The sequence below is a fragment of the Strigops habroptila genome, chromosome 1, assembly GCF_004027225.2.
Source record: "Strigops habroptila isolate Jane chromosome 1, bStrHab1.2.pri, whole genome shotgun sequence".
NCBI classification, from domain to species: Eukaryota; Metazoa; Chordata; class Aves; order Psittaciformes; family Psittacidae; genus Strigops; species Strigops habroptila.
In genome coordinates, this window is record NC_044277.2 from 116,414,987 (window position 1) to 116,442,033 (window position 27,047).

General features: G+C 38.6%; 1 protein-coding gene across 3 annotated transcripts in view; it reads left to right on the forward strand.

Moving 5' to 3' along the window:
- The window catches only part of DNAJC1 (DnaJ heat shock protein family (Hsp40) member C1), a 118,397-nt gene that overhangs the window by 22,103 nt on the left and 69,247 nt on the right, over positions 1–27,047 (forward strand). For 2 of the 3 annotated variants that reach the window (XM_030488228.1, XM_030488217.1), the window contains exons 2-3: positions 20,824–20,925; positions 21,773–21,819. In XM_030488228.1, the coding sequence (XP_030344088.1) occupies positions 21,801–21,819 (19 nt within the window). In that variant the 5' untranslated portion in view covers positions 20,824–20,925; positions 21,773–21,800. Of the gene's footprint in view, positions 1–20,823; positions 20,926–21,772; positions 21,820–27,047 lie in introns of those variants that run through there. The other variant, XM_030488239.1, reaches the window with a different exon arrangement.

The window sequence follows — 27,047 nt, forward strand, 5'->3', positions numbered from 1 at the left end:
GAATTCTTTATAAGTAAGACTCTTTCATGCAACTCTAGATCAATATAAACAGAAAGGTTTTCTTGGGTAAGGTGAACAGTTCTCCATATGTAAAGTTGTCTTGCTTGCAAAGGTGCCTGTAATTTTTCAGTTCATGGATATTTAAGTCTGACTCTACATCTATAAATATTATTGAATAAAAGCTTAGCGTGCCTGTCAGTTTATTTGGGAGCATAATTCTACCAGTGTTTAGGCAGCAGTCATATTTGACTCTCATATAAATACATGCATGAGTCCCAGGATTCCTGTAAACTTGCGCAGTTGGAATTTTAGTCTTTAAAACAATGTTGTGTTAATTGCATGCAAATTTTGATTGCCCTATGTGGGAATAGTACATTTCTGTATTTTAATTTATTCTTACATAGTGCAGGAAAACTGCATTAAATATAACATACATGAGGTATTGTTTCAGAAATACGACTACAAATACTTAGATTCTTGTTCTCTTTTTTAAGAAATTACTTGGATTATTCATGTTTATTCAGCTTGATGGCGTTTGTCTTCAAGGACATCTAAGGTTTTTTAATTCTTAGTCAAATGCTTGACATTAGATGTGGTGATAAAATGAGACAGAGGTGATGCAAAAGTGTTGCAAGTATGTCTTGTATTGATAAATTCTAACAATGCCATTCACATAAGCAAAACAGTTCTGGATTATTTATAATTTCTGAAAATGTGCCTCACAAATTATATTTCAATAAGATTCCAAGTAATGTGGATTAAAAATGGTTGCAGTTGTTTGTGGTCTGAAAGTAGGTATCTCATCTCCATTTATGCTTTTGGACTACCCTCATGTGTAGAGAAGTTCTACTGAATTATTAAGGAAGAACTTTGTTGTACCATAACAGAATTAGTAATTAAAACCCTCAGCCAATTTTTCATGTGGCTGCCATTGTTTTTAGAATCTCATTACTTTCATTACACTGCAGAGATTTTGCAAAGTGCTGGGTCTTGTGCTGCTTTGTCTCGGGTGATAAAAATACATATGCCTTGCAGAAAGTCCTTGGTAAATACTTGTGGGTCTTCTGAGACAAAAAGTACACTTTCCTGTAAGGCAATCATTAGTTGCCTGGGTGCTGTGTGTTTCAGAACTGTCCGTCTACACCTGGCCTCATCTGCTTGTAATACGTGCAGTCTTGTTCCCCTTTCTAACTGATGCACTTGGTTTACTGATTTCTCCCTGCTCTTCTAAAATGATACAGCATATGCTGGTTTTTTGTTCTCTGCAGATGTCTGTCTGCTACTGCACATCTCTCAGAAACATTACACTTTAATTGTTTTAAGGAATAATCCATTTTATGTTATATTTGTGTTAAGATTTGTAGTTTGAAATAAGCAAGCTGATAACTAGCCAGATCATTCTGCAATTTAGTGGAGCCTGTTAGAATCAAAACGATTCTTCAGAGAGCTGAGTTTATTTGAAGGGCGTGGGGGGGAAGTACTGCTTGTAAGTTTGTATTATAAAGCAGGTCTGCATTGCTTATGCAAATATTTTTCTTCTTTTTGAATCTACTTGTTTCTCTGTCTTCTTGTACAACAGCCATGTACATTAATATCACTTTTAAAGACTAGTGACAAATTTCCAGGAGTGCATACTGTAAAATCAGGGAATGTCAGTTTTCAGAATGTCTCAAATCTTAATTTGGTTTCTTTGTGCTTGTTCATTGTGATGATTTTTGATTCACTACATTATATTCTACAGGGTCTTTACTTATTCAGGCTCAGGGAGAGATCTGGCCCCAGTGCAGCTTCAGGCTTATGTATTGAAAGAGACTGTTGTCTGTAAAAACTGTTTAACCTGTAGATATTGAGGGTACGTAGAGAGTGGGGGAGAAGATGGGGGGGGGGGGAGAAATGGTTTCATGGGTAAGCCAGTTAGACGAAAAGTACCCTTGAGGATTGGATTCTGTTCCTGTCTCTGCCGCAGAATTCCTATGTGATGCTAGGCAAGTCGTTTAAATGAAACTTTTCCCAAGTGGTGACTAATTGATTTGAGTGCTCTGCAATTCTGGATGCATAATTTGAGATACTAGGGGCTTATATGCAGAAATGCTGAGGGTTTGCAGCTGCAGCTGAAGACGATTACTGTCTGTGCCCTGAATGTATGGAATGTTGTTTGATACTGAGCACTTGGAAAAATCCTATCTGAGATAAAATTTGCACCTGAGATTGCTGAAGATTTTACGTTAATCTGTGCCTCATTTTGCAATCTATAAAAAAGGGAAAGTAATGCATGCTTGTCTCTTAAGATATTACAGTGGTGAATAATATTATTGACGAAGTCTGATGCCATTGTGATGGCCTTCAAAACAAATAACCACGGCTTCCAAACGTGTTTGAACAGCATGCAGCTAAGAGCAGATGAGGCCACACATGAACAAATGTGTGGAGAAAAATACTGAATAGCTGCTCACTGGGTAAGCAGTCATCTTCTGTACGTTGCATAAAGACAGAGTGGCAGGAGTAACGGCGACAGATTGTAGGTCCTTTTCAGGGAACCACGGAGTTCTTCCCAAATACTCTTTACCTGTTCAGAATACTCATTATTGTCTGTAGCATGTAGCCTCTTTATCACATTTATCACATTTAATTTTTAAACTGTAAGTTTATATTTTAGATTTAATTAAACTCAAACCTAGTCTTTTAACAATGTCATTATTTTTTTTAACAATAGCTTCTCTTGCTGCTGAAAAAAGAAAAGAAAATTAAAAAATGGTACCATCCTTTTTCTTGATTCAAAGAACAAACTAGAACTCAACAAAAATTTTTCATCCTTTTGGTCTGTTTGCCAACAGTGTGCTCTTTGTCGATGTTGCCACAGGGTATAGAGCTTCCACTGCTGGCATCTGCCTGAAGTTGGCTCAGGGTCTGTGTGGGACTAATTGGAAGAGGGGAGCTAGACGAGGAGACGGGCTGATTTTAGTCCCCTTCTTCCTTTCTTCCTGCTTCACCCTGCAGTAAATATTTCTGTTATTTTGTCCAGTTGTATTTAACTGTGACAGATAGTTGTCAGAAATAGTTTTGCAATATTTCTGCCAGGTTTTTTTGGTTTTGTTTTGTTTTGGGTTTTTTGTTTTTTCCTTACGAAACCAGACAAGTTATGAGAGGAAGAAATTGCATTTGATGGACTCCTTCTTCATTTCTTGATGTTGATTCCATGGATGGGGTTTTGAGGCAGTGAAGTGCAGCTTTGGCCTACTCTTGATACTTGCAGGATTGTCAGTAACAATGGTTTTTTCCATGTTGTAGCCTGCAGACTTGCAGTTTCAGTCCTTCCCTCTCCACCTCTGTCAAAAGTTACCTTCTAAATACATTCTAGCTTGTCTGTTATCTTTCTTTTAGTGTTCACTTTATAACTTGAAAAATTGGGGGAGAACCCGTGTGAGGATTTGTCATTGCTTCGTTTAAGTCCTGCAATCACAAAACTTTTCCTGTAGCTTTTGCATTTGAAATATTCTACATTTGTCAGTGTTTCTACTTGAGGCAGTAGGACCGCAGTTTTATCTTCTGACTTTCGCTGTTATCTTTGATGCTGATAATCCTGTAATCCCATGTTGAGAGGCAAGTAAATGAATGGGTAATAGCCACTATCTTCTGCAGGCAGTTGGCTGAAACAGATTTCTGGTTGCATAGTTAATGGGATGTAACCTGTTCCAAGTTTTTATTGCTGCTCACTCAACTGCTGATTCTTCTTCTTTGCAGGCACAGAAAAAAGCATACTTTCCCTTTTTATTTTAGTCTTTTCCCCTTTTGCAGTATTTGTCTTGCTGCCAGTTCTGTTCACTCAACTTTGTAGTTCTTGCAGCTGGCTATTGCTCTCTGTACTGCATCCAGACTGAGGAGCAATCCTTAAAATACAGGTGGTCAGAAGAAAACTCTTACTGGTTTCTTCTGCTTGTGATGGTGGGTAGGTAAGAGATGATGGGAGGCAAATATGCTCCATACAACTGCTGCCTTTTAATATCGGTGGCTGAAAAACTGAGCTTACATTTGCCCCTTTACTTACTTTTCTCTGAGGAGCAGGGAGGATTTCCCAATCTGTTTCACTTGTGACTTCAGTGGGAACACGGGGTAAGAGCTATTATTCTGCCTCTCTCAGCCCTCTGATGGTGGTGGCACTGTTTAGCTTCCCAGCAAAAAAGGGCTTGTTTTTGCTGAATTATTTTTATGTCTGCATAAGGAGAGAAGCAGGAACATACACATGTTTGGTACCCACTGCCTTTTGTAGTGATGAGGTGGTTGGGTGTTGCACTCACCTAACTGGAGAATGCTTTAAGTCAATCTGGAGAACTTTTTACTTCACACTCATCTTCTCAGCCTTTCCTCTTTGTGCAGACCTGCCCTCTGTCTCTTCTAGACTTGTCTGAGCTTTCAGACCATCTGGTTCAGCTGCAGCCTTGCTGTAGATATGCTATGAGAGCAGAAGCTCGGCACGTGCCTGTTCCCTTGGTTGCTTCTGTAGGGGAATGCCCCATTGTGAGGGTCTCCCAGTTTGGGTAAAGTCAATGTCTTCTGGCCTTCCTCCAGCTCTTGCAGGCAAAGAGAGGGGCAGTTCATGGATCAGTATGAATTACTCCTCTCCTTCCCTGATGCAAACATTGCCTCCAAGGTAGTACTGGAAGAGAAGAGCAGTAACTGCTTGCAGGGAATGGCTGTGTGAAAAGCAGAGGAATGATCTTTCTGCCTCTCGCTTGGGCCTGTGTGGTTCAGTTCAAACGTTTTGATTTGAAAAACACAGAGGGCTATTCAGGGAACAGCATGCCACTGTGTGTAACAGGATCTGCCCACAGCTGCCATAAATCTTGGGAGGTAATTATCTTCCTTAAGGATTATTTGGCTCATTCCCACTAGAAATAATGTCAGATAAGCATTTTTAGTGACCACAATACCAGTTTTCCATACAAAATTACTGGTTAATAGTAAGGGCTGTCTCCAAGTCAGTTCTGTCACAAGTCCTTGCGTATATGTGGCTTTTTAAATATGGGCATGATTTTTAAAACTTAATTTTATTTAGGTTTCAGTTGCTTATAAATTAGGTTCCTGTGTGAATTTTAATTGATGGTTCCTAATGGTAAACTTGATTTCTCTATCCAGGTACCCCTGAATACCAGCTGGCTAATTTATGGCTGAGACAGACTGGCAGGTTTTGCAAATAGTCTTTTGGGATGTTAGTGTCTCCTACCTTGTGCCCTGGCCCTTTATCAGGTTTGCCATGTTTTCTGCCACCCAGCTGTGAGTCGAGGTGGTCAGGCAATGCTCATGCTTTCAGCCCACTTTGTTAGGAGTGTGATAACTTTTAGCAGAGTGATGGGCCACAGCGATAGGTAATCTTTTAAGCTTACTGGAGTTTAACTGAGGTGTTTGTTAAGTTTTAGGCTGGGATGTGTCTTTCACACAGAAATTTTGCTGATGCTGGCATCTGTACTACAGAGAGTGATAGAGGGCATTCCTATATTCTTTCAAGGAGGCTATGTACTAACTCTGCAGTGAATTACTATATAGGTAGTGGCATGTTACAACCTCCCTGAGGTCTTCTGAGTCCCGAGGTAGTAATAGCTCATTAAAATGGTAGTTAATGAGTATAAAGGGATCATTATGCGACTCTCCTACATGACGGGTAGGGCTAAATCCTAACTAGTTCAGTAGAAAGTATTTTAAATAAGGAAGGAAAGAATTTGGTAAATGCTGCTGGTAGTTCTTTATAAACCTAGCTGTTTAAAGCAATGCATTTGGAAAAACATAGAAATACATTTTGAATAAATTAATACAGGTTTGTAAGTGTATTTTAGGGCTTTCAGAGGTATTGGTATCCTATAGAATCTCAAAGTTACCGTAACATAGTCTGTAATGAAGCATCTTTGGTTAAAAATTTGCAGTGTTTAGCCGCTTCTGAGCGGTTACATTTGAAGTTAAAAAAAAATTTAAATAAAAAATTCTCCTATTCTCCCCTAATTGCTGCTACCATTTTTTTTTCTTTTTTTTTTTAATCTCAAGGTTTGTAGACATATTCTGTTCTATATGCCAAAAATAAACGATGGAACAATTTCTTCTTGAGGGAATAGGAGAGTGACATTCCCCTAATATGGTTTTGGTCATGGAAAACATCACCATCTCACACATGAGATCTAATTTTTCATGCCTTTCATTTAACTACAGTTATTTCCTGCAGAAGAGTATTAAGGATTTATCCAAACTGAACAATGTGGATTTTTTTAGCAGGGAGATGAAAAACTTCTTGATCTCGGTAAATGCTTCAGGTCTTCTTCCAGGCTCTAAAAGGACAAACAAGCAAATGAAAGACTGCAGGCTCAGGAACACCCAGATCTCAAAGCTCAAGTTCAGTGGACAGGGCTATTTTAAGTGTCTGTAAATCAGGAAAAACAACATTGCTGCTATGAAATGGGTCCTTCAGAAATATCATAGTATGGTACAGAAGCTATGGAAACAACAGGAAAAGGATGGTGGAAGCAAACATAAAATATATTAAATAAATATCTTGTAAACCTATAATAAATATAGATATGATTTTGGGAGGTGTTTCTACTTTCTGCATAAAGGAAGAAATTATAACTGCTGTAGCTAGATATAGTTTACTACAGTGGCTCTACCATATCCTCATGTAGGTGTTTTTGTTGCAGGAATTAAGTATTTGTAATAGAATATGGAACATTTTAAAAGGTATACCTGAATTAAAAAATAAATATAGAAATTCCCCTTCTCTTTTCTTGTTCTGTTTAGTCCTTATTTTCATCTGACATTCTGAAGGAGTTGTGCTGATCATACCTGTTCCTGTTCTGTATTATCTTTCAAGGCTAACATTGATAACAGATGGAGAAGGTATTCTAAACTCAGATTATATGGATGACTTATTAGTGATCATCTTCTACAGGATGACTTTCTTAGTAGCTCAGAGTAACTGCTCTGTAACAGGAAAAATAACCCTAATGCTTCACAGACCAAGTCATGGAGCAGGGCCCCATGGGACTTAATAGCAAAGAAGTGTTTCCTGCCGCCTCTTGATACTTGCCACTCCTTCTGAAGCCCTTTTAGGTTTTGTGAAAATCTCATTTTCTCTTCTGGCATGAGCATCTGTCATCTTCAGTGTGACAAGAATACTGTCTTTCAGCCAGGACCTTTTAAACTACATAAACAGATGCAGTAAATCCAGTTGGAATATTTTCAGAATAATTATTAAATTGATCATCAAAAGGATATTTACATTCTAAAATATTGGACTGCTGGTGACCTACTATACCCTGCTGTGACAGAACCGGTTAAATTTAAGTCACGCCTGATAAATGTATGCAAGACCTGCTTGTAAAGGAGACTTCAGCAGTCTGTTTCAGTGATATGCTAGCGATGCTTCTAGGAAGTTTTCCTGGTCCCTAACTTGAATCTCCCGGTGCCGTTATCTGCCTGCTACTGCTTAGCCCTGATAGATCAGACCTGGCAATTATTCCATTCTTCTTTCCAGCTACCTATTACATATTTGAAGGTGTTATTTCCTTGTGTCAGCTGCCTTTTCTTTAGGCTTAAGCCACTCTTGTTCTCTCAGCTTCTCTGAACAAGTCACTATTTTTGTCTCTTAGACCTCTTATTAATCAGATTTTTTTTTTGCTTATCTTCTGAACAGGCTTATAGCTTTCTTTAATGGCATTGTTTGAACTGGATGCAGCAATCTGCTCAGGTCTTAAAATTACTGTGTGAAATGGCATGGTTGCTCCCTGCCACACTGCTCATGTCTCGGGCTGTGCTGCACAGAAAGGCATCATGCCACTGACTCGTGCTCAGCTTGTGATTCACTGACCGTTTCTGCCTAACTGCTTTTTTCTATCCTGCGTTTGTGTAGTTGATGAATTCTGTCCAGATGTAGACTATTAGTCTTTCACTTAGGAAATAATGTCATATTTTTTCTAGAGCAATTCTCCAATTTGTCCAGATCTTTTAGAATTCTAATTCTCTTTGACAGCATCTTTGTAGGTTTTTCCAGGTTAGCGTTAACTACCAGTTTAATAGTGATTCTGTAATTCAACTTGCTGGTTGAAATACTGAGTATCAGTGCACCCAGGGCAGACCTCATAAAATCCCGTTTGATGCACATTTTAATTTTTGACAGATCCTTTAACTATTCAAAGTACGATTTATTTTCTTTCTTTGTTTTGCACCTGCAAGAGAAGCTTCACAATATCCATGTTTTTTTTTGTCATCTGTTGTGCACGATATATGTTACTTAAGGTAGGAAAATGATTGCTTTCACTCCAGGCTTATTCAACAGCTTTTATTTAACTGTGTTCTTAAATATTTTGTGAAGTTGAGCAACAATTATAAATACAGGTTAGAGCTTTGTGTAAGCATTCAGGACTGCTGGGGAAGGTACGCTTGTTTATATGTATTTTTATATTAGCATCTCTGTGTGTGTGTGTGATGGATGTGTGTGGGTGTATGGGCACATAAATTGGTGTCCTTCACTGCTGATAGGGCTGAGGAAGTGGCTAATAAATACTTAATGTTTATTCTGAAAGGTAATGCCTGTGGGGATTATTCACTATGTAAATGTTGTGTTGATGCATAAGTTAATGGGTAGGTTTTTGAAAACTTCTGTGTTGGAGAGAGTTATTCTCTGCTGGCTTCCTCTATGGCTTTATTATAGTTTCTTTTCAGCCATACATCCTATATCTTGCCTCTTATATGCCCTTTCGTGTTTTGTGGATGTCAGAAAGGAGGGTAATAAACATCTTTCTAAAAATACAAAAAGTTTTAGAGCTTATAAGTAAATTAAAGATGTAGTCACAAAAGCAACAGCAACGGTTCCTGTGCACAGGAATTCACCGAAGCATTTGCAGAGGGGTTGTTTTATTTATTTTCATCTTTGGTTTTCTTTGACCAAAATCTGTGGTCAGTAGTAATCTCCCTCTCAAAATTATGCTTAAATTGAGATCTGGGAAACAGTTATTTGAAAAGACAGGCTAGGTATGTAGGAGTGTATGGGTCAGTAATGTCAGTTCTGCTGGAAGGGTGTAATGAGAACAGGATAGGCAAAAGGAGGAGGAGGTAAAGGCCTGGTATGGATGCAGCCTTGCTGATTCTCTTAATTTCCTCTAATTCTTTATCTTCTGGAAAGAAGCTGGAAATGTATGAAGCTGATATGTAGAAAGAGAGCTATATAAACAGTCAAATAGCAGCATATTTGGGGCATTACATTGTAGGAAGGGTTGGTTGGAACTTGTCAGATCCAGCACCCCAAAATCTTCGCCACCTTGTACAGATTCTTCACAGTGGTGAGTGTTGACTGCATTCAGCTGTCCTTGGGTATAGTGTCACCTCTCTTGTAAATCAGGGGCTGTGCTATCTAGGGACAAAGGCATTGAGCAAGAAATGCACTGCAGATTAGACATTAGGAAAAAATTCTTCACTATGAGAGTGGTGAGGCACTGGAATGGGTTGCCCAAAGAAGTTGTGGTTGCCCCATCCCTGGCAGTACTCAAGGCCAGGTTGGACAGAGCCTTGGGTGATATGAATCATAGAATCATAGAATCATAGAATCGTAAGGGTTGGAAAGGACCTTAAGATCATCTAGTTCCAACCCCCCTGCCATGGGCAGGGACACCTTGCCCTAAACCGTGTGGCTCAAGGCTCTGTCCAACCTGGCCTTGAACACCATCAGGGATGGAGCATCCACAACCTCCCTGGGCAACCCATTCCAGTGCTTCACCACCCTCACTGTAAAGAACTTCTTCCTTATATCTAATCTAAACTTCCTCTGTTTAAGTTTGAACCCATTACCCCTTGTCCTACCACTACAGTCCCTAAGGGGAAGTCCCTCCCCAGCATCCTTATAGACCCCCTTCAGATACTGGAAGGCTGCTATGAGGTCACCACGCAGCCTTCTCTTCTCCAGGCTGAACAGCCCCAACTTTCTCAGCCTGTCTTCATATGGGAGGTGCTCCAGCCCTCTTATCATCCTCGTGGCCCTCCTCTGGACTCGCTCCAACAGCTCCATGTCCTTTTTATGTTGAGGACACCAGAACTGTACGCAGTACTCCAAGTGGGGTCTCACAAGAGCAGAGTAGAGGGGCAGGATCACCTCCTTCGACCTGCTGGTCACGCTTCTTTTGATGCAGCCCAGGATACGGTTGGCTTTCTGGGCTGCGAGCGCACACTGCTGGCTCATGTTAAGCTTCTCATCAACCAACACCCCCAAGTCCTTTTCTGCAGGGCTGCTCTGAATCTCTTCTCTGCCCAGCCTGTAGCAGTGCCTGGGGTTGCCCCGACCCAGGTGTAGGACCTTGCACTTGGCTTGGTTAAACTTCATAAGGTTGGCATCGGCCCACCTCACAAGACTGTCAAGGTCCCTCTGGATGGCATCCCTTCCCTCCAGCGTATCAACCGAACCACACAGCTTGGTGTCATCGGCAAACTTGCTGAGGGCGCACTCAATCCCACTGTCCATGTCACCGACAAAGATGTTGAACAGGACCGGTCCCAACACCGATCCCTGAGGGACACCACTCGTTACAGGTTTCCAACTGGACATCGAGCCATTTACCACAACTCTTTGCGTGCGGCCATCGAGCCAGTTTTTTATCCACCGAGTGGTCCATCTATCAAATTGATGTCTCTCCAATTTAGAGACAAGGATGTCGTGTGGGACAGTGTCGAATGCTTTGCACAAGTCCAGGTAGGTGACATCAACTGCTCTGCCGCTGTCCATCAGTTCCGTGGCTCCATCATAGAAGGCCACCAAATTGGTCAGGCAGGATTTCCCCTTAGTGAAGCCATGTTGGCTGTCACCAGCCACCTCATTGTTTTTCATGTGCCTTAGCATGTTTTCCAGGAGAAACTGTTCCAAGATTTTGCCAGGCACAGAGGTGAGGCTGACTGGTCTGTAGTTCCCCGGGTCTTCCACCTTCCCCTTCTTGAAAATGGGGGTTATATTGCCCTTCTTCCAGTCATCGGGAACTTCACCTGACTGCCAGGATTTTTCGAATATGATGGACAGTGGCTTAGCAACTTCATTCGCCAGCTCCTTCAGGACCCGTGGATGGATTTCATCAGGTCCCATGGACTTGTGCACGTTCAGGTTCTTAAGATGGTCTAGAACCTGATCCTCTCCTACAGTGGGCCTAAGGTCTTCGTTCTCACAGTCCCTGCATTTGCTTTCCAAGACTTGGGTTGTGTGGTCAGAGCATTTGCTGGTGAAGACTGAGGCAAAGAAGTCATTAAGAACCTCAGCCTTCTCCAAATCCATGGTAGCCAGTTCTCCTGATAGCTTCTGGAGAGGGCCCACATTGTCCCTAGTCTGTCTTTTATTTGCTACGTATCTATAGAATCCTTTCCTGTTATCTTTTACATCCCTTGCCAAACTTAATTCTAGCTGGGCCTTAGCTTTCCTAACCTGGTCCCTAGCTTCTCGGGCAATGCTCCTGTATTCTTCCCAGGCCGCCTGTCCTTGCTTCCACCTTCTATAAGCTTCTTTTTTCCCTCTAAGTTTCCTCAGCAGCTCCTTGTCCATCCATGGAGGTCTCCTGGCCCTCCTGCTGCACTTTCTTCTAGTCGGGATGCAACACTCTTGAGCACGTAGGAGGTGATCCTTGAATACCGACCAGCAGTCTTGGGCCCCCCCTGCCCTCTAGGACTGTATCCCATGAAACCTTACTAAGGAGGTTCCTGAAGAGGCCAAAGTCTGCTTTCTTGAAGTCCAGGGCAGTGAGCTTGCTGCACGCTCTTCTCACCGTCCTGAGGATCTCAAACTCAACCATCTCGTGATCACTAGAGCCAAGGCTGCCCTGGAGCGTTACATTTCCAACCAGTCCCTCCCTGTTGGTGAGCACAAGGTCCAGCATGGCACCTCTCCTCGTCGGCTCCTCTACTGCTTGAAAGAGGAAGTTGTCTTCCACACAATTGAGGAACCTCCTGGATTGCTTGTGCCGGGCCGTACCATCCCTCCAACAGATGTCAGGATGGTTGAAGTCCCCCATGAGGACCAGGGCCTGCGAGCGTGAGGCTGCTCCTATCTGTCTGTAGAGCGCTTCATCCACAGAGTCCTCTTGATCAGGCGGCCTGTAACAGATCCCCACCGTAATGTCCCCTGTTGCTGTTTTCCCTTTGATCCTGACCCACAAACACTCTGTTACCTCATCACCCGTCCCCAGACAGAGTTCCATACTCTCTAGCCTATCACTGACATAGATAGCAACGCCCCCTCCCCGTCTGCCTGGCCTGTCTTTTCTAAACAGCCTGTAACCTTCCATTCCGACATTACAGTCATAGGAGCCATCCCACCATGTTTCTGTGATACCAATGACATCATATTCCCGTAGCCTTGCACACATCTCTAATTCCTCTTGCTTGTTCCCCATACTACGGGCGTTTGCATAGAGGCACCTTAGCCGAGCTCCAAATGAAGCCGACTCAATGGCTGGGGTAGCTGGAACATCTCTGCATTGCTCCAAGCACTTATTACAGGTGCTGGCAACTGACCAGGAATGTTGGGATGGATCAATGCTCCCCTCCCCCAACACATCTAGTTTAAAGCTTTCCTGACCAGCCTGGCAAGCCTCCTACCAAAACAGCTCTTCCCCTTCTTTGTCAGACCAGCTCCACCAGCCTCCAGTAGATCTGGCCTCCCAAATGGAGCCCCATGTTCTAAATAGCCAAACCCCTGACTATGGCACCAGCTTTCTAACCATTTATTAACCTGCCAGACACGCCTAGCTTTTTTAAGGTCCTCCCCTTTGCCCTGGAGAATTGATGAAAAAACTATCTGAGCTCCAGAGCCCCTAACCACCTCTCCCAGGGCTCTGTAGTCCTTCTTAATGTTCTCCAGGCAACTGCTGTCTATATTTCTAGCACCCACATGGACCACTAGAAGGGGGTAATAGTCAGCAGGACTTACTAGAGCAGGCAGCCTCTCAGCAACATCCCTGATCCGAGCCCCCGGCAGGCAACACACCTCCCTCGAGACTGGATCAGGCCGGCAGATGAGCGCCTCTGTGCCTTTCAAAGTAGAGTCCCCTATTACTATGACCCTCCTCTTTTTCCTGGAGGCACCAGTAGCGATCCTCTTTACTGGTGCATCAGCAGGGTGCTCAGGTGTGGTGGGTGCTTTCTCATTAGCCTCCTGCAGAACCGCAAAGCGGTTCTGGGTGGGGACATCAGATTTAGGTGGTCTAGGGTGAGGCATCCCTGCCCAAGGCAGGGGAGTTGGAACTAGGTGATCTTCAAGGTCCCTTTCAACCCAAACCATTCTGATGATCACATTTTGTTTTCCCTGCCAGCCCGGACTGTAAAAGTAGTGGTCTGTCTTTGTAGCAATTTAGTTGCTGTGAATAGGTTGAAGGATCAGGAATTTTGTAGGTAATGTTTTTGCCTGAGAGCTGTAGACTGAAAATCTCTGGTCAGTAGGCAGATTTTAAAGAGAACTCCCTAGGAACAACTTTCTTTACCCTGTAAGAGAATACACACAGCTATATATAAATACACACAACTATCTGTAGTATAAAAATTATATAAGACATTATATAAATATGTAAACAATAAGTGTAATCTATAAAACTGAATCAAAATATACACGTCCTAGAGTTCCTGGAAAGACGTGTGAAATAAATAGAAGATACCGACTCATTCCCTCCTTTTGAACTACCAGAATGAAAAACTAAATGGACATAACCAAACTGTAACAGTAGGAGAATTTCAAATTAGCTGTTGTTGTCTTGAATAATGTCCTCTGTTGTTATTTGATAGCTTTTGTCCATTTTGAATTTGAAGAACAGTTCTAAAAATGTTGAGAGTTGATGAGTATTCTCTGCATCTCAGAGGCAAAGCTTATGTTAAAACATAACTTATGGTTATACATGACAGCGTTCTCTTGGGCAATCCAATTTTTCCTAAGTAATCAGTTTCTGAAAACCTAAGTGAAAAAGGTAAAAGGCTAAAGTAGTTTCAGCAGAAGAAAAAAAGTACATATAAATACTGTTGTTTAAATTGGTCAAGAAAACCTAAGCCCGTGTAATTGAGCACGTGTGCTGAGGAGATCACTTTTTTTGGTTTCTCAAGCATGAGGCAGCAGAATTTTCATTCATTTGGCACGCCAGGCTGAAAACAGAGTCTTCTTTCATTTGACACACTCCCCTGGAAACAAACATGCCAGTGAAGGGATTGTGCCAGTTATCAGAAGCTCACAGGAATACATTGTGCTGGTTTGTATTCATTTTCATTTCATGAATTGCTTTAAAACTTAGCAACATAAAAAAAGCATTAAAACACTTTTTTAGCATTATTTTTAGTTCATATGTATTTCCCTGCTGTGCTGTTATTCAGTTTAAATCAACGGAATGTTGTGAGACACATGGCTTGGTTTGGAGCAGAGCAGATCTCTTGCCTGGGTAGGCTTGAAGCATTCATCTATAGAGAAGCAGCAAATTTGAGTTTAACTCAATTTACATTCTTGTAAAAGATGGGTGTCTTAGAAAGAAGTTGTATAAAAATAAAGGGTGAATTAAACAAAGGATATGCAACAAGAAATTGAAGCCAAAACTCAGCTGGTATCTGTTAACTGTAAAAGTTCAGAGATAACGCTTGATCTTCTGGGAGACACTTGCTTTTCTTTCCTGGAGTTATGTTCTTGAGGATTGCCAGCAGGTCCTTCCCGTCTCTGGAATTTTCTACAAGACTCTATATCCCTCATACATGTTTTTCCAAGTGCAAACTTGGCAAACTCAGGTGTACTGCTTGGAACTAACCTGGTCATGGGAGCTTAAATTAGGACCAGGTTGCAGTGGATGGATGTGAAGCAAATATGAGAATGGTATTTAATCAAGTTTGATATGGACGAAGATTCCTTTTTTTCCTAGTCTTGTGTTGTTGCTGCTGTTACAGGAGCAACCATGTTAGATATGGGTATGTCTGCTTTATGTAGCTGTTCTTTTCCTGCTGGTGCTACCTAGCAGTTTTTGAGTGTGGAAACACTGTGGTTAACAGGTGTGATTTTTATTTACTTTTTTTAAAAAGGGAAATTACTTCCCAAAAAGCAGTTTGAGGAAACAGGGATGCTCGTGACTGTGCGCAGATCATCCGTGTTGTGACATTTAAGGGTGTTGGTGCTGATGGTGGCAATTTTACTGTTTGTTTCTTAAAGTCTCACTGACTTTTTTCAAATGTTTGGAGTTTTTTAAAAAAAGAAAAGCTACAAAGTCTAGAGCGAAGGCAAACCATTGAATTGAACAGTTTTGGTGGTAAGCTTCCAGTCAGAATGGCCTTCAAGCAGGTTGAAGATGTGTGTGTCAGCCTATGCTGAACCGAAGTGGGGATGAGAATCAGTTTGGAAGAAGTGTCACAGCTGTATCGTTTCTGCCATAAGAATTACCTAGGGAAGGGTTCTGGAACAACAGGGGTTGCTCTTCCAACCACATATGAGAACGTGACACTTAAAGATGGGGTCACACTGTGTTCCTTGATGTTGCTCAAGGAATGAGGGTTGTGGATATATAATTATTGCCCTACAGTCATGTTTGTTTGGTTATGGATATTATTTTTTTCTGGACTTCACAAGAAAACCATCTATAAAGCAGCAATGTTGACACAATGTTTAATAGAGATCCGTAGCTTCTGTCCAGTTCTGTCCCTGCTTGTGTTGTGATTTTCTGTGGCACAGCTTGTGCATCCTGCAGTTTCAAATCATGGAAGAAAAATATGTTATTGTGAATTTACAAAGCTTACTTTGTTTCTTTTTCTGTACTATTCTGTTTTAACTTGTATACCTGATGGTTACCAAAAGGAAAATAGTGACTTATATGCCTTATTCTACACAAAAATTCTGAACGGAATATTTTGTTGAAGGAAGCGTATTCCTTTTTAATTGCTCTTGAATAAAAAACCCACAAGAGTTATGTAAGTTTGATTTATAATTTGAGAAGGCTGAAAAAGGCCTCATGAAGGCCTGCTTGCATGGAGGTTATTTACAGGTATAAGGTTTGCACTTGAAATACAGTCAGCTGGTGCTCTATGCAGTTGTCACTTTTGGTTGCTATATAGCTTCAGTAACACGCACTGTGGAAAATTCTGCACAGTTATGCATCAGCACTGCAATGAAATAGATATACTGACGTCATTCTCTTTTCACCCGTTAACAAGTGATTGGCTAAACTGCAGGTGAATAGTGTTTTCTAACACTATTCTAAAACACATTCTAAAAATGTGTTTTCTATCTTCATACTTGGTCCTTTGGACCACATGCCTTCCCGTTACTAATAAAGATAATGTCACCTATTTGAAGACATCAGCAGGCATATTTAAAACCCAGGATGAATCGAGCACATTTACGGCGTTAGAAGCAGTTGCTAAATTGTAAGTAACTAAGTCTTGTTGTATAACTGCATTGCACTCAAGGGAACAATTTGGGTTTTGAATTGTGTATGTTGGTAAGTGAAAACTATGTAGACATTGATTATTTTTTCCCCTTGACCTAATCACTGTTTGCCTATGGCAATATCTGATATGTTATGTGTTCACCAAGAATTGTCTTGGGACCACAATGAAGCTTTTATTTTTTTTTAGCTTCATTAGTAATCATAGTTACATTAGGAATAGAAGGCAAAGGAGTACTATGTTTGTACTGTACCACACCAGTTCTGTTTATTGTAAAGGTGGAAGTGAACTCTGTAGGTGTGAGTCTGAATTTGTGTAGACAGAGGAGGAGACCAGATTTGAGTCTTCACACATTTTCAGCAAGAAATGAATTTTAAAAATGAGACAAATGCCTGGTTAGGTGATTTATATTTTTATGTGTTGTGAAAAAGTTCGTTCTTTGTTTCTCCTTATGTATTTGTAGTCTAATGGTAGAACTTTGCTTGGCAATACTACAGAGTATCAAAATGATGCTGAGTAAAAGAGAATTTAGTAATGTATTTTTCATTGTCTGAATTGAACAAGTTGCCAAAAGTTAACACAGAAATAGTGATAAGAATGCTTCCTCCCCTCCCCCACTCTGAGAATCTGATGTGTATTACCATTTAGACAAAATTAAATATTCTAACAGTACCTTAAGATATGTGTTTAATTTTTGAGATGCTGTTGATTCCTTCAAATGGTAGTTTTGTTTGTTTGCCAAAATACTTGTTTGCAGAGTAAAGGGTTACGTGAAAAAGTGTAAAAGACTGAACTTGTAACAATCTACCTAGAAGTCATATAACTAGACAGATGGACATTCTGCTTGTACAATAAAGTGTTAGCAATTAAAAAATTCCCCCATCAATACTTGCAGATTTGCATGCATAAGAAACCAGACTGTGGCCTACCTAAGTACAGCCTTGCAGTTTGGTATTTCCGAGAACTGATTCTAGCACAAAACACCTTTTCCTCCATTGACTTGTCTCCTATGTGCATTTTTTCCAGCTGTGCAGCTGACAGCTGGGCAGTTTTTATTTTAGCTTAGAGCATTTATTTTGCATTATCTTTTAATATAAGTGCTTGTATTATGCTCTGTGTTTCAAAATATACATGATGGAATATTGCCTTTTTTCTTCCTGAACAGCAGTGCATCGTATGAAGTGGACTTCAGTGCTGCCCGTGGAAGTGTGTGCTGTTATAGTGAGAGTAGTTCTCAACTTCTAAGATCTGTTAACTGGAAATGGATGTGCGAAGAGATGTGCAACCTTTGAAGCATGATGGGACAATATTGCTTTGAAAAGATGGTTATCAAGTCAGGTGGTGCTTCTGGTGTTTGTATCCACATGAGGGAGGCAGCGTGGCAGGCTCATTTGCCTTAATTGGTGGCAAATTTTGCCAACCTGAAGGACAGTGTTGGAGAAATCACTTAATGCACTAGCTGTCTGTAAGATTACCAGCTGCTTCTGCTGTTAACTGATATGCCTATAGAGATTTTATTTTTCCCTCCTTAGATGTAATGAAGATAAGATTTCTGCAAACGAAGCCATCCAACGTGTCTTCTGAGCTTTTTCTTTAAAACACAGAAAACCTTAGTGTGGTCATGGCTTTCTCTCTCTAATCTTGGGACTTCTGCTCTAATATGTGAAATAATATTTCGGTCTGTAGAAAACCCAGACTCTTAACACAGTGTTTTGTTGTCCAACCTGTGTGGCAATGTTACTGAAGGTGGCTAGCAAAGTCAGTTAGCTATGAACGCAAGTCTCTTAGAACAGCTGACTTCAGTGTGGTAGATGTTTCTTTATTAATTTGAAAATAATCATTCTTTGTAGCTTATGTAGGGGTATGTAGGAAGTTCTCAAGTGATGAGAGGCTTTTCTCAAAAACCAACCACTTTTGTTCAGGGCAACTCCCAGAGGATCTAGAACCTTGCCTGAACATGCCCAACATTACCTGTAGGTAGCATTAATTAGCAAAATGTTTGGAACATACAACATTTTCCTGTGTTGTGTTTGACAGTGTTGTGGAGAAATCGGTTAGCAGTCAGAATTATTGCTGCTTTAGAAACTTATATGGACCAGTTGTAATGAAATCATTCACAGCAACATCCCATACTTACTTTCTTATTGGTATTATCATCTTTTCAACTTTTTAGGGGCTTAATTGCAATTAGCTGATATGTTCATAAAGATCACTTTCATGGTTTAGCTAAAACCATGGCCAGTAAACTATTTCCTGATTTTAATTTGCAATAGTAGTGTTGAAATATTTTGTTTTGAAGATAAGCCCACATTGTTTATGAAGTGACTGACTGGGTTGGTAGATAAGGGGAACAAAACAATCTCTCTGGTAACTAAGAGGAACAATCTATTTTTGTAAATTCGTAAGTTTTTGTTTCAACTTCTGAAGGTGAAGCAACATAAATATTTAAGTGACTTTATTCTTTCAGAGTCGAATTGGAATCTCTTGCTTTGCTTAAGCATGAAACAGATAAACTACCTTTTGTCCTGATCTATTGCACAAATAATTATGCTGCTCCCAAGTAAAACTAAAGTTTAAATTGTTTGGATACAACTGAAAACACTATACTTTGTTTTCTTGTTTGTTGTTTGAAGTAATTGGAAGAATATTGTGGGACAACCTTTTAATATGCTTATATCAGGTTTTTAACTGTTCATTGTGAGTGTTCCATAAATGATACCAAGCACATCTAAATGTGTGCTGGAGAAGGAATAAGCTGTGTTTTATCCCAAGTACACAGTCTGGAGGTACTCATTTCTTGAGGTTATCATGGTCTCAACCTAACTTTTAAAAATGTATTTACTTTGCATTTTCTCATTTATTTAATATAGTTCTATTAAGTCTGCATCTCAAGAATTTAATGTTTCTTTGTGCTTAGAATAGATACTTAGTCACTGTCTCTTCCTTCCCCTTCACCAAGAGTTAAAAATAAACCTATAAAACAATGGCAGTATGAAACGGCTCGCTGGCAGTAATGAAGCTGGAAGTGGGCAGGTACTTAACCAGAGGAATTCTGCTTTGGTGTCCTGGGCCTTAGAAGTAGCTGTTGGAAAATTTAAAAATGAAAAATGCATATGCAGTCTTTTCAGGAGAAATCTTCCTGTGAGTAATAAAAGCACCTTCCTCCTTTGGCAGAGAAGAGACTATGGAAACTTTGGTCTTCCATTAGGGGATAATACCAGCTTCCTTAAAATACCATTTCAAACCTGAATTTTCTCAAATTCTGCTTTTTTGCCCTGCTTTATCCTTTCCCTCTTCCCCTCCTCCAGTGTTTCTCTAATATTCACTCCTGGCCCAAACTTGTATACAGCATTATAATAGCCTCATGTTATAAAAGTGAAAATTTTAAAATGAAAATAATGATTTGTAATAAAAAGCCTGACAGACTAATTATAGTATTGCATTAATTATTATCTTATTTCAGCTCTGTTCCTCTCACAGCTAATTCAGATCTGGGTTTTGGTGGTTTTTAATCCCTATTGACACTGTAATTTTGAGAGAGACAATATACTGGGGAACGATACATACAAAATCAAGAAATAAAAATCGTCAGATAAACAGTTGATTTCTAAAATGTTGCCTTGGAGATGTCAGCAATAGAATGCAAGTAGTTCTGTTTAAGTATGATGCTTTGTGGCTCTGCTGTTAACACCTGTATACTACATAATATAACTCTTGAAATCTTCCATTTCTGGATATTTTTAAAGCATGTACTAAATAGCAATCATTAATTCAGAAATCTGTGCATTGTGCAGCTAAGTTGGTACCTCACTGATGCATTTTACATCCAGAGTTTTTTTTCTCCCAAAATGTGTGCAATTCTTATAATGATTAAGATAAAGATTGATGTCGGTGCTACAGTGTAGCTTCAAGACTGCAATTTGAAGCTACTTTAGAAAAATACAATTCTTCAGACACAGTGAAGCTGAAGTTGAATGGAAGTCCTATTACTGGTGAATTACATGTAAATATTAATAAGGGAAGAGTTCAGAGCAAGTCCTGAGTTTGGGAAATTGAGCATGATAATTTCCCGAAATGATGTCTGTCTTGAAGATATGCAGATGCAATAATTTTCAGGTTTTATTTGAACTTTCAAGTGGTGTAAAGGGTGCCTGGGTTAGTTTTTAAGCAAGAAAGTGCTTGGAAGTTTTGGCAAATATCACTGTAATGGATGTATGGTAATGAAGGAAGTTAAGTTGAAAGATGAATTGGACTGAATGACTGTTTCATTCAGTCATTTAGGCTAGGCTGGTTGCATGGTTTGGTTGTTAGATGTCTCAAATTACATTGCCTTAGTTCCTGCACTTGGTTGGCTGTCTTCACATCTTAACAAATTCTGAGAATTAGTGTCTGACAGTTTGCTTTGTTTTGCTTTTTCAGGATGCTTCGTCTGCAGACATTCGGAAAGCATATCGAAAGCTTTCGCTGGTTTTACACCCAGACAAGAATAAAGATGAAAATGCAGAGACACAGTTTAGGCAAGTAAGTGCAATGTGTGGCAATAACATTTTTAGGGAAAATAGAATTTTTTATGATGGTGTTGTTTCAGTAAGAACAATGGTACACCTTTGAAATGACGAAGTTGAACGTTGAATTACATTTTTCCTGATACATTGATTAAAAGCAAGTACACTTTTTCAGAAATAACTTGTTGAATAGCTCTAAATTAGTATTTACTTGTCATTAAAATTAATTTGAACATAACACTTAGACTTGTACTCTTAGGAGGGTAATATGTTTTGTGCTTTATGTAAGGCTGTTTATTAAATAGCCTTTTCAAACTCAGTAGGTAAAAAATCTGATCAGTTCTCAATGTAAGCCGTATGTGGGCATAATTAATGAAAACATTCATTTTAGTTTTTGAATTTTTGCCTTTGAATCTTTACAGAGTGTGAAACCACAAGACTGTTATAATTAGCTCTACCTTTAAAAATATACTTCTGATGACTAAATAGAGGCTACTTAATTTCAGTAACATCTTTAGGATGAAACAAATTATACCTTTTATTTTTAAGGTGTAACTGATACAAGACTCAGTTTGACAGATGCAAGGAGGGAAAAAAACAAGTCTTTTGTAGGAGTTGCTTGTTTGTGTATCTCATGACACTTTGTGTATGAATATGTCACTGTTTCTTTTGCATATTGAGTTTGCTTGTCAGTGTTGCAGGAGAAAGTGAAAACTAGCAAAGGTCATTAGTTGGCAAACATAAACCTTGATACTACTATTCAAAATTTATAAACTCAATCCTAAAGTAAACTCTTTCATGTGTGGGTTTTTGTTTTGTTTGTTTTTTTTTTTTTTTTTCCCTTTTTTCTGGTTTTGATTTAGTTGGTGGCCATCTATGAGGTTTTAAAGGATGAAGAGAGGAGACAGAGGTGAGTTAATTTGCACAGGTTCTTAAAGCATTCGTGCCAGTGATATATTTAAGTCCTATTTGACTTAATTGTAACTCTTCAGATGATTTTTTTGTATAATTTAAGTTTGTAATTCCTATGTAACTGTTTAATTAAAGATTGTATGTGGCTTAAAGTGGAAGCTGGTGTTTATTTTTGTGTGATATACTGGTTATACTCCGTTAAAACTGGTTTTTGAAATAACTTTGAAAGCTTGCTGTTATTTGGAGCAGTTTTTTTAACACAACAGTTATATCGCTTTTTGTTGAGTTGTGTTAATTCTCATTGCTTTTTTTATTAAAGCTGTGGCTGAAAATACAGTCCACTGATTCAGCTGTCAGTCGTATCTCAGTATATCAGTAAAATTTATATATTGAGGTTTGTTGCATGATATTTAGGGATTATTTGCAGGGTACATTTTCTTCAACATTTTTTTCTGTTGCTTAGTTAATTGATTTTTCTTTCAGATGTATTATTTATAATCCAGTAAACTTTGATATAAATAGCCTATGTTTTTAAAAAGTAATAGTTGTCCTTGCTGCTTCAGGAGTAGGTCCGGCAGTACCTGGAGGGGATAGAATAAAGAACTGAAAACCTGGGGCTGAGCTGCTTTTTGGAAGACTGTTCTAAATTTTTTTTATTTTTTTCTACTTCTTTTAAGCAGATGACCATTGAACGATTATCTGGGACACTTGAAAAAGTTTTGCTTTGGGGTGGGAGTTCTAGTAAATCAACTTTCGGCTTACAAGTATTTAAACAGGGCTTCACGAGACATTTCTTGAAGGGTTATTGGCTTTGTAGATGTCTTGGCAGGAGTCCAGGTTTTATAGTACAGATTATCTACTTTTTGATAATCCTCTCTTGAAGTGTCATGAAAATGTACTTAATAGAAGTACTTTTGGAAATCTGTATTTTTTTTTTTTTTTTTTAATTTCACCTCTCAAGAGAATTTCATTGTGAAGTTCTACTCAAGGAACGTTTTAAAAGAATCGTTAGATTAAGTTAGATTAAGTGGTTTCAGACCACTCGAAAAGTGAGTTATCCCTCAAATTTTCCCATCTTTTTGTTTATAACATTGTTTTACATATACTTTGTGATATTGCCTCTCTGGAACTTAGTTCTAGCTTAGAATCTCTAGGAATTTCCTTGCAGCTGTAATAGCAGCTTTTTGCATGGAACTGTGATGCAGTAGCTTGTAAAATTTACATTTTTAAGCCTTGCATACATTGCAAATATGACTGACTTAACCCAACTCGTTTGCAAGAATCTTGTTAATTAGTGCAGCACAGTGATTGCAAATGAGAAGTTAAAGCAGTGGTAGATTGTTCTCGCTTAGATCGATTTCACTGTCAGTAACTTACTTTGTACGTAGATAGTGTCGTATCTTTCTTGCACAGTGTGGATGCATGGTTGATATTGCCTCTATAGTTGATTAAGTATAAGTGTAGTTGATGAAATAGATTACCTTCAGAGAATTTTCTAGAAATAACATGCAGAGTTTAGAAATTACATGTACAGTAGCATAGCTGTATGTCATTGCTTTGAGAAAACCTTTATTGATCAGATTTATTACAGTCTTAATGATAAACTCTCAGTTGAGCTTGTAAATGGAGGGTGGCCTGCCCTGTACCCTATAAGGCATTGTTGTAGCATGTCTTTAAAACAAGTCTTAAGTAAGTGTGCTAGGAGCTGCTCCCTCTGTAATATTGTTTGTGTTATAAGGTAACTTTTGGTTTTCTTGCAGTCATATGGCAGAAGAAAAGGGAGAATTGTTGCTTTTTTGGGATCTTCCTACTTTAGATGCTGATATTTGGCTATGCATTGTGTGAGGTGATAGACCTAGTGGAAGAGGCTCAAAGTTTACTGTCATGCCTATGTACTGGGGAGAAACTACACTGCACGCTTTGTCTCTCGGAGCTTATCACCTCAATTTTATCCTGATTTCGGAGGCACTTGCTTGGATCTGCTGTAACAAAGCTTTCTGCCAGGTTCCACCCCATCTCAGGCAGTGTGGCAATTTTTATATCTGAAGTAACTCAAAGACCTGATGGGATGAGAAGGAAATAAGTTCTATTTCTTACAAGTTAGTCAGTGAGGAATTTTGGCAGTTTAGCTGGGAATCCCTTCACAAATGGACACCTAAATGGTTTGGGGTATGGCATTACACCACCTTGAGAAGAGTGAGGTGCAGGCTTCTGCTTCTGCACAGTGAAGTCAGCCATACCTGCCTCTTACTGTTCATATCAAAAGTGATATAATCCTGCATTGGTCTTACTGTGCATACAGAGAGGAACCAGCAAAGGCAGGAATAAGGTCCTGCACTGTTTGAGGGAATGGTGAACTCACTTTGAAACAGTATAACTGTGTCTAATTACACCCTTCCTCCATGTCTTGGTGAATGGCAGAGGTGTTAACTGAGTGTATGTGTGCACAGAAACAGTGTTCTAAAGAGGCAGATCTCTTGGCCAGCTATATGTGGTTATTTTTATAAACTCTTTGTATTTTCAGATTTATCAGTAAATTTTTACTTTATCTGATGGCAGAAGTTTTTCTTAAAACAGAATTCCTCTACTGACAATTGTAATACAGGGCTTTCAAATTAAAATGTGGTTTGCTTTTTTGAGAAAGTTGTGTAGTTGCTTGTGAAATATACTAATATTAGTAGTAGTACTACAGAATATAATAATATTACCCTGTTAGTACTTTTATCTTACACACAGACTGATACATAAGCAAAACATTCTAATGTTCTAACATTAAACATACAGGCAGCATTGTTTAATATAAAGTGTTTAAGGTTAAATTAAATGTACATGCAGCAGAACACAATGTTTTATGTTTTGTATGCACACTGCAGAGTATGTAAAATTCTACATAAAAGTTTATCTTTGGGGTATGGAGACAGAGGTGCATTTCCTGGAATACATTTTACGTTAGCGCATTTATTGGTAAATCAACTTGACAATGATAAATTTTATTAGCCTTTGGTTATTTTTAATTTATGAAAAAGGAGATAGTTTTACACACTTCCATTAATTGTAATTAGTCAAAAGTCTTATACTTCAATTTCATTGTTTGTTACCATTTTAAGGAGCTTTTATAACTTACCAGGCCTATTCTCTGTAACAATGTGGGCTTGATTACAGGAAGCATTTGCAAAGGAATCAAGATATACTTGTTTAGAGTAAGAAAGGTGTTTATCTTAGCTCTCATTATAATTAAATGTCTGTATTCATAGGTATAAACTGTTCTGGCTGATGTTGCGCTGGATGTCTTTGACATCTTCAGGAAAAAAAGCCCCCAAAATAAAAAACACCAGTGCAGTCTTCCCGTAGTTCAGAATAGATCTCATTAATTCAAGGTTACAGGATATAAACTATATCAGATCTCTAAATTATTTGAAATATGACATGGAGGGAAAAGTAAATTATAATTATATTAAAATAGATGATATTGTAATTAGCTACTACAGTTAATGGAGGTTTTTTCTTGCAATGTAATTGATTCTACAAAGACCTCTAAAAACTATTTAATGCAACTTTACAGAAGAATGAAATTTTAATAATACTGCAATTGGTTACTTGTGAGTACAAGAGTAACAAGTCTGGTATAGAATACGGAGTTCTAAAAAAAAAAATAAATAAATTCAACTTAAGTTATAAAAGGGGATTTTTTTGTCTTTTTGTTCCTGTATTGGTGCTTTGGGGTTTTCATAGCTTGCTGACTACTACATTTCAGACAACTGGCAGGCATACTCATATGTCAGAGATTTGCTGCATTCTGAGTACATATGTCTGAGGAAAAAATACTGCAGATGTGTTGGTTTTTTTCCTTTTCAGCTTGATTTTTTTTCTCTTACATAAAGTAACAAGTAATACAGGTTGCCAAAAGAAGAATGCTTTGTAATTAAATTTCGAATGTAGCTCTTGATGCACACGGATTAACTGTCTTTCGTGGTTAATGTAGGTTTCTATAAAGAAATTCTTTAATGAGAAACTTGCTTTTAATTAGACCATGTCCTAAATTTGGAAATCAAGATTTTAAAATGATGGGAAGCTTCCGAGTTTCAGTAGGATCATTTTCCAGTTGAAAATCTAAAAATCATTGATATCTTTATTTTTCAAATACAGAGCTTAATTACTATTGAAAGCAGTGATTTATCTTTTAACAGTATATATTCTAAAAAGTGGGTTATAATAGAAGCTATCTTCCCTTAAAATGGCCAGTCGTGTGAGCCATAATGCTCATTGATAGTAAAATCAATAGAGCATTGATTCTGAGACTTAATCCTTGGAGACTGTTGTTCAGAACAGCGGACGTAGCCTAGTAAATACAGAGTGCTGTTTAAAGTGTTTAATGCAAGAGACTCTGCTGTCTTAATTTATTTTTTTTTAACAGATAATTTATAATAGAACGTGGTTTCAAAATGTTAGTTTGCAATCCCATTTTACATATTGCTGTATTGGACCTTATTTAAACAGTAGTCACATTTTTCAGTACATAAATTAACAAGTCTTAGTATAAAAGAAAGGCAAGTGCTTAAGAAATATATAGTAGTATTAAAAAAGAAATTCATGATTCTACATATATTTCTCTGAAGCTTTCAAAGGAAGAACATCTGTTGTGAAATCTATCAACCTAATGTGTTTTAAAAATGGTTTTGTTTTCTAAAATGTTTTCTTGTATTCTAACAATAAAATGTTTAGGGAATGCATTATTACTTTTAAAATGCTAAATTTGTTGAACAAAATGTTAAGTAGAAGTTCTAGCTTTGAAGTAACATCCTAAGCCATTTTTCTGAAGAGAGTTTGCATTAAGGCATCAGTAGTTTTAATTCGTTCTGTCTTACTGGGAAAGAAGTTACTTCAAGTTTTACAATAGTGGATATTAATCTTAGCAGTCTCATAATTTGCAGGGAAGATAGAATTTTGTAATATGAATTTTACTGCTGGTAGCATTCAGGACACTGAAGAATCCTGCATGGTTAAATCTTCTGCATAGAAATAATGGTGCCAGCTTGAACAAATGTTTTATCAGAAGTCAGCTTTTCTGGATGTGCTGAATTAAAGTATATTTTTTTTTTTTAATTGAAAACCGTTGCCTCTTTTTCTGCTTAAAAAAATGAATTTACTTGTGGAAAATTTTTTTAGTACATCTCCAAGGTATCAATTTAATAACTATCAAAGTAGCTAGTGCAGTTGTTGCATTTA